The 8724-nt window shown below is 37.0% G+C and overlaps 1 protein-coding gene across 1 annotated transcript in view; it reads left to right on the top strand.

Moving 5' to 3' along the window:
* ACACA (acetyl-CoA carboxylase alpha) overlaps positions 1-8724 on the top strand; it is a 368135-nt gene that overhangs the window by 101979 nt on the left and 257432 nt on the right. The window contains exons 3-4 of the mRNA XM_019636609.1: positions 2658-2704; positions 5413-5665. Of these exons, the coding sequence (XP_019492154.1) occupies positions 2658-2704; positions 5413-5665 (300 nt within the window). The remainder of the gene's footprint in view (positions 1-2657; positions 2705-5412; positions 5666-8724) is intronic.

Raw genomic sequence — 8724 nt, 5'->3', positions numbered from 1 at the left:
AATGATGGTGCCAACTTGGGCCAGTGAAGCAACGTCCTCCACAACTAGACTGAAGAACAAAAGGACAGCAACTTGTCTGTTCCCCTTCCCCCAATTCCCTAGCGCTATTCCCATCCTCCAATTCCCCAATAAAAATCTTTAAAAAAAAAACCCAAAAAACCTCTCTCATGGATACTGAATACCAGAAGCCATCTAAAAGTTCATCAATAAAATGACAAAAATGAAAAATTTAATAATTCTTTTTGAAAAAATGTTAATGTTACTATGGCTTAAAAGACAAGGATGTGTTGTGTTAGCTTAGAACTTTTTTTTCAGTGGCTATGAAAACTAATTACTGCCTTTTATTAGAATTGCTTGGAAAATACAGTGTCATTTGAGTTTAAGGAGAACATGTTGGTAAAACCAGTTTTATTTAGAGAAATATCTCTGAATGAAATGCATGCTGACTTTTAAGTGCACTAGCTATAATTAGCTTTTACCCCATTTTCAGGAACATTGAGTACAGTTTGGGAACCTTCTGCAAATATTTTCAGGAGTCCTCAAGTAAAAGTTCAAGAACATATATATTTTAAAAATCAATTTGACATTGCTGCAAACTTGATATCATGAAAATTTTATTTGGATAAGCAGAATATCCTACAATTATATCTGGGGAAAAGCCTAGTTTTGGAGTTAACAAGACAGCAGCTATATGGGCCGTCTGCGGAGATCAACTCCAGAGAGGTCTTAACTAATTCATGGCAAGACTTTAGGGTTCCCAAACTTGTATGCAAACAAAATTTTGTATGAGGGTGAATTTTTGCCAGGAAAGGATCCATAGCTTTTATCAAATTTCTAAGTGTCTTGACCTAAGAAAGTTTTAAGAACCATTGGTTTAGGCACTTAACTCACTGTGCTTGGTCTCTGGTGAGGACTTAAGAGGGGCCAGAAGAGTAAGGCTTAATGGTGGCTTTAAGACTTTTGACACGACTCACAATAAGATGTTGATGTCATACATACATACATATATATATATATATATATATATATATGTATGTATGTATATCAATCACTGTTAAAAAAATTTACAAAACAACATTTATCCTTACAAAGTATGGTGCACCCCTAACATTCGCTATTCTATTTCATTTTTAAAATGTTGGTTGGAACCCCTAAATTGATTTCTTACCATTCTGTTTGGTGTTAACCCATAGTTTGAAAAACACTGATCTAGTGCATCATAGTTTACAAAACACTTTCATATACTCTTGGACCTCCAGCAGTTTCATGAGGCACACATGACCTTCTTTTTGTCTTTACAGATAAGGAGGATAGAGCCTTTTTCAAGTTTGCACTACCAATACTTGGCAGAGCCAGAGTTTGAACTTGATTCTAGGCTTTGACTCCAGCTCCACTGCACCTTTGGTTACATCTGATCCAAATTACAGTTGACCCTTGAACAGTGTAGAGTTTGGAGAGCCAACCCCCACCCCACTGTTTGCAGTTGAAAATTCATGTATAACTTTTGACTTCCCCAAAACTTAACTAATAGCCTAGTGTTGACCAGAAGCCTTACCAATGACACAGTCAATTAACACTTATTTTGATTGTTATATGTATTATATACTATATTCTTACAGTAAATTAAGCTAGAGAAGGAATGTTATTAAGAAAATTATGGGGAAGAGAAAATACATTTACAGTGTTCATTGAAAATATCTGCATATAAGTCGACCCTAGCAGTTCAAACCTGTGTCGATAAAAGGTCAGCTGTACTTAACTTTTTTCCCTCCTTTTCTCATCCCCTTCCCTACCACGATTGTAGGGAATAATACTAGCTCAGACTACATAATTGGGTAAATCCTAATTCCCCAACTAATGTACTTGCACTGTCCTCAATCCTGTCACTTGTCATTCAGGGTCCTCTCTTAGAAGTTCTGAATTTCCTTATCTGTGTTACTTTTTTCTGTTTTCTTCTCCACCTCAGACCAGAGGAACTGTGTCAGTCAGCTGTGGAATTTAATATTCAGATCTCTGGGTTTTCAGCAGTGATTCTGATTTGGTAGATCTGGGATAGAGTTTAAGAAGCTCCACAGGTGATTGTTATACGTGTGCATACTAGTCAAAGTTGAGGATTTTTACCCTGGATACATTTAAATTGTTGGGCCCACAAGGAAGCCCAGAATTTGGGAAGTAGCTAGACTCCTTGGTCCCTTAGAGTTCAGGGACTTAATCGAATGGGAGATTTGTCCTCTCCCTGGCTTTGTGGGTGGCTATAACCTTTTGGAAACATAATCAGAGCCTAACTGAATTGTAGAGAACCTAGTGGTTCTCTTCTCCACGCTGCCTCCTTTTTGATGAAATATTGGAAATCATAGGGTTGGAATGTGTTCATCCAAGTATACAATTGGAAAAGGCACATTGTGAAATAGTAAGCTTGGATTATTGTTTAATACTTTCATGAATAATAAAGTCTTTGAATATGTAATGCTTTTGATTTACAGATTTGAACAAATAATAAACTGAACTTTTATACTTCTAAATAATAGATTTGACCAGAAAAATGATACTTTATGGGTATTATTAGTTTTGTATTATGCTGAACAAAACAGTTATTGATAAAATTGGGGTTTCTTTAAAAAAAAACACACTTCAAATCTCTCTCTTTTTCTCTTTAGTTCTTTTTGGAATTGGATATCTGCTCAGACAGTAAGAATTATAAGAGGTCAGTTACAAATAATGCTCCTTTATGTTTTCAGTGGTAAAAATTTTATGTTCATGTGCTAAAATATTAAACTGTAGGCTTTTATGTTCAAAGTTGCCTTCCACAAAAGAATATAGGTAGATTTAGGGGGAATCATTTGGGTGAACAAGTCTGACAGTGGTAGTATTCCACCACCGTTTCTCATTCATTCAAAGCTAGAATCAATGGAAGTGGGACGAGCTGTGAAGTAGCTTCTAGAGTGTCTAGACAGCTATTCAGTGATTTTCCATACATGACCTCTCTTTTCTTGTGGCTTGCAGGCTTGTGCCTGGAAATACCATTCAGTAGAGTTGCTGGTTGGTGAACAGACTCTTTAGCTGCTGACACTAAGCTGCTTCCAATCTTTGCAACCCTTTAGGGAAGGCTGCCTTCATGTTCTTCTTAGCTAGGATAGAAAAATTTGAAGTTGACCTTTTGGGGCCTTTCATTTACTAGTTAATGCTTGCTTTTTCTTCTTCCATACAATCAGAGAAACACTCCTTTCACATGAATTTTATTTTTTAGTGTAGTCACCTAATTTCAGTCAGACTATAAGCCAGAATCTGCCCCTGAGAACCTTACCGATTTCTCTTGTGAAGAAGGCAGCTGTTGTTTTCTGTGTTAGTGGAAATGGAATTTTTTTTTAATGTATTATTTTTAAGCTTGATTATTCACGTCTCTAAAATATGAAAGAAGTGGCCTTTTTGCTGCTGTACCTCCTGGCATTCAGAATGGTCAATCTGTTAGAACTTCCCACCCCCCGCCTTCTTCTCGCCCTTTTTTCCTTCCTTCCTTTTTTTCTCTTTTTAAATGATATGGTTTTCTTTTAAGGTTCTGGAAAGGAGCCTCTTTATAAAATTTGGAGACATATAAAATGATTTTGTGTAAAGAAATCTATTATTCTGAGGGAGAAACATATAGTAAGTTTAGATGTCAAGTTTTTTCTATTGCATGATACTTTTTATATTTGATTCTAGTTTAAAATAAAAGTTTGCATAAGTAATGTCCAACTCGCTTTTAGGAAATGTCTACAGGTATTTTTTAGCATTCCTGACAATTTGTCACTACTATTTTATTCTTCTAGCACAGTGATTCTCAAACTTTAGAGCCTGTTAAACTATAGGTTACTGGGCTCTAACCTGTAGTTTCTGATGCAGTTAGTTTATCTGTGGTAGGGCCCAAGAATATGTACTTTTAACAGGTTTCCAGGTTATGCTGCTCCTGGTCTGGGAACCACACTTTGAGAACCACTGTTCTAGCATTACAAATACTGTTTTGTCTCTATAAATGAATAAGCTCTGATTCACAAATTACATAGAAATAATGGTACTTGTATAATTTTAACATGTTTAGTGGTGATTTCTAAACATTTTTAAACCTTGATGTTTTGTTTTCATGTCAAAAAACACTGCTCTCTCACCTACTTTTATGCGTCAAAGTGATTTCCAGCATATAAAATTTATTAAAAATAAATTTATTATCTATTGATATACTGTCTCTTACAGCACCTCAGAATCAGAATTGGGAATAATTACTGTCTGAATTAATATTGTTAGTTGGGCTACAAGCTGTTTAATACCAAGTTGATATGTAGTTTTGAAGTTTTTTTAATAAGATTTTTGGAATGACAATGTTGTTTCATTTACTTTTAGCTTTTATTGTTATAGGCTTTGAACTATGTTTTGGTTCTTCATTAATTAGTTTGCTAGTGATTGGCAATATCTAATTCATATCTGGAAGACTTGTACTTAATTGAGATGACACCTACATTATTTTAATTATAGGTCTTAATTTGATAGTAGATTCACTTCCTCTCTGCCAATGTCAGTACGTGAGAGCCAAAAGTAGACATTTTGGGAGGAATTTTTGACAGATGTAATTTAAGAAAAAATTCATGAGATAAGTAAAGATTTTTTTGAAATTAGAAAATATCTATCTGGAGTTTGCTTTAAGTAAACTGTGTGTGTGTGTGTGTGTGTGTGTGTGTGTGTGTGTGTGTGTGTACATGTATATATGCACATATATACATATAGTATACCCACTATATAGTGTGTGTATATATTTACATATATAAACATTTTATGTATGTATTTATACATAAATGCACTTATATAAAATTGATAGCCTCTCACAGCGTAGTGTTTGAAACAAGATGATAGTTATGTAGTTTCCTCTAAACACCAGTTTTCAAACAAACAACACTCTTCCCATACAGTTAAGCCTGCACTGTCCCTGGTACTAACAACCGAAATTATAATATCAAAATAAGCAGCTTTCACCTACTGGAAAGTTTCTCCGTTGATCATAATTATCTCTTGGACATCACCAAATTGATAAAAAGGTTGGGAATGGCTTCCAAGTTTTTGAGAGAGATTTCTTTCAGGAAAAGGGAATTGATTTTAATTTTTTAGGCAGAGTTACCATGAATGGATTTTCCTCCCTTGTAGAAAACAAAGGCCCTGAAATAAAATAGCCAAGGAAATTATTGGGTCGTCGGGAAAGTCATGATGTATTTTTCTATGTTTTTCAATGCAAAAATGTGTCATGACTTTTCCAACGACCCAGTAATCCTCAAACTCTGTCTTGCTTCCAAGTGCAAGCTGTGGCATATTAGGTATAACCTGTGGCTATTCTCACACATAAGTTATTATTCATAACCTGCCTTTTCTCACTTTTCATTTTCTTCATAGCTTTAAGAGCTCATTTTGAAGGAATAATGGATGAACCGTCCTCCTTGGCCAAACCTCTGGAACTGAATCAGCACTCCCGATTCATAATTGGTTCTGTGTCTGAAGATAACTCAGAGGACGAGATCAGCAACCTGGTGAAGCTAGACTTATTGGAGGAGAAGGAGGGCTCTCTGTCACCAGCTTCTGTCAGCTCAGATACACTGTCTGATTTGGGAATCTCCAGCCTACAGGATGGCTTGGCCTTACATGTGAGGTAAAAGAGAGAAGTTTAATGTGTTACTTATTTAATCTGTCCTGTTGATTTCACTGATTTTGTTCTGAAAAGTGCAAGAATAATTTTAGCCATGATTGCTTCACCTTTTCCTTTGTCACGGGTCTTGAAGCTTTGATGAGGAAGTGGAAAATAATGTATTTTGTCTGGAGTGGAGGTTTTGAAAGTTTATTTTCCTAAATGATCCTCTCAACTTTTTCTGGCTTGTTTTACATACTAGGTCTTTTACTGAGACTGAGAGTGAGAGTTAGGTTGAGGAATTTCAGTGTCTGTACTACTTTGACTACCATAAGTGTAACTATCTTGATGACTGATAGGACTTTTGCAGAGGTGGGCAAATTTGTAGTAATCTTTCTTTGAACTACTTCATCATGTTAGGAAGTTATATTCTATTTCTGGCCGGGCCAGTCCTCAATAAAGAGTTGTAGTGGGAACAAGGGGCTGTTATAGAGCTCTCCTTTTTCTCTAGAAACACAATTCTCTATGTGTAATTGAGAATGTCATTAAATAGTAACACTGGATTATTCTTATTTCTTGATGTTTGATTATACAACCAGCGTGTGATATACAGACCTTTGGTCATTTGCTTTACATTTCTTGGATTAGAGGTTCTTGATTTTCACTGTGTATCAGAATTACTTGGGGAGCCTTAAGAAATTAGCCTCATCACTGCAGATTCTGATTCATTTGATATTAGCTTGTCTTGGAGCTTTTTAAAAAAACTATCCAAATGATTCTAATATACAGCCAGGGTTAAGATTATAGGTCTAGCCTAGATAAATATACATTAGGGCGGCTATTGCTGCTGTTATTATCTTGGTGCTTCTATTAGTAATAGGTCATAAAATAATTCAGCTCCTTTTTATATACTCAAGATATAGACTCTATAGTAAAATCTCATACTGGACCTGGCTGAATGTGACTCCTGCCTTATGTCTATCCCAGGGGCTCTGGAGTATGTGGTACCCCAGATGAGGGTACCACATAGATGTGATAGTGAGTCTCAGCGGTCACCCCCATTTAGCTGTTTGGAGGTTGAAAGAAAAGAGTTAGACAAGTTAATTATGTTTTACTGTACAGATTCCTAGAACTTCAATGAACCAGAGAGATATTTTAGCCTAATTCCTTTTATTTAAATAGTTGAGAAAACTGAGGCCTAAAGAGGGGAAATAACTTGCCTAAGGATGAATAGCCTGAAAACTGGAAATCAAACAGATGCTCCGATTCTGTTTCAGTAACTTTTTCACTCTATTTATTTTCCTGACCATAGCAAGTGTCTTAATTATATAACTAGTTCAGACTAAATTGGTTTTAAGGAGTTAATGAACAAAATATTGCAATCATGTGCCACATAATGATTGACAGCAGGTAAGATTATAATGGAGCTGAAAGATTCCTATTGCCTAGTGTGTCACACAAATATTTACCACTGTGTTACATTTGCTTAACGTTTTCAGTACAGTAACAGGCTGTACAGGTTTATAGCCAAGAGCTGTAGGGGAACAGAATTTGTCACCCAAAAATATATCTATTTGGCATAAGAATTATTTTAGGATAGTTAGTTTTAAGAAATAGCAGACATGGGAGAAGCTCTGAAAACCAAGTAGTTACTTTTTTTTTTTTTAAANAAGCTATTAGACTTTTGCATTTTTAAATAAATGTGCATATATTCTCTCCCCACTTTACTAGTTTTTTATACAGATTATACATACTTTACACACCATTCTTCACCTTTGGTTTCTTCACTTAATGTTATGAGAGGAACTTTTTACATTTTTATTTTCATCACAGTTATACATGCACACAGTTTTAAAAGTCCTCTTGTTCTGCAAAGTTTGTTACAGTAAAACAGTAGTCCTTAGCCCCTTCCCACTTTCATTTATTTTAGCTGATATATTTGTTATTATACCCTTTTGTCTGTAAGTAACGTACTCGTTTTCCTATGTCTTGATTTTTCATTTTGAGGCATTACCTATCGATGTCCTACTGTGGAAGATGAGGATTTGGCTCTCTTTCCTCTCCTTACCGTCACTGTTCACTTTTGACTTTCCCATGGGAGCAACCAACTATCTGGTCGAGTTGTATTGTAACTTTGGTTATGTCAGTATTCAGTCTTTACATAATTATGAATCTGTAAATACTATATAGAATCTAGTTGCATAATAGGTCATGATTTCTTTCCTGAACACCTCTTTCCTTAGAGTTAATATGGTCTCTTTTTTTTAAAGATTTTATTGGGGAATTGGGGAAGGGGAACAGCCAAGTTGTTGTTCTTCAATCTTAGTTTGTGGAGGGCACAGCTAGCTCAGCTCCAAGTCCAGTCGCCATCCGGCCACCGGTCAGCAGCTCGCGGCTGCTCAGCTCAAGGTGCTGTGTTCAATCTTAGTTGCAGGTAGGCATAGCCCACCATCCCATGCGGGAGTCGAACCAGCAACCTTGTTGTTAGGAGCACGTGCTCTCACCAGCTGAGCCATCCCGCTACCTGTTAGCAGCTCAGCTCGGGGTGCAGCTCACTGGCCTGTGTGGAAATCAAACTGGCAGCCCTGTTGCTCAGAGCTTGCACTCTTAACCAACTGAGCTGCTTGGCCGGCCCAGAGTTAATATGGTCTTGGTTTTTTTGTTTGCTTAGTTTCCTATTCATAGAAATAGAAAACTTGTCATTTGGGCCGGCCGAGTGGTGCGTTGGTTAAGAGCTGACTTGGGATGCCAGAGGGCCCTGGTTTGGATCCCACATATGAGGGCCAGTGACACTGCCCTCTACAGCTAAGATGCTGAACAACAGCTCAACATGGAGCTGGGCTGGGTCGCTGGCGACAGCGTAGGCTGCAACTCCTGCTGCAGTGGGTTGCCATGGGCTACCATGTGTAGCCAGCAGCCTGCGTGAGCAGCCAGCAACCAGCGTGAGTGGCCGTCCAGAAGTTGGTGACTGATCTGCCTCACCTGGGAAGAGCGCAATAATGGTGCCAACTTGGGCCAGTGAAGCAACGTCCTCCACAACTAGACTGAAGAACAAAACGACAGCAACTTGTCTGTTCCCCATC

The sequence above is a fragment of the Hipposideros armiger genome, unplaced genomic scaffold (assembly GCF_001890085.2).
Source record: "Hipposideros armiger isolate ML-2016 unplaced genomic scaffold, ASM189008v1 scaffold_29, whole genome shotgun sequence".
NCBI lineage: Eukaryota > Metazoa > Chordata > Mammalia > Chiroptera > Hipposideridae > Hipposideros > Hipposideros armiger.
The sequence above is the reverse complement of the archived record's forward strand: the minus strand, read 5'-3'. Positions and strand labels throughout refer to the sequence as shown.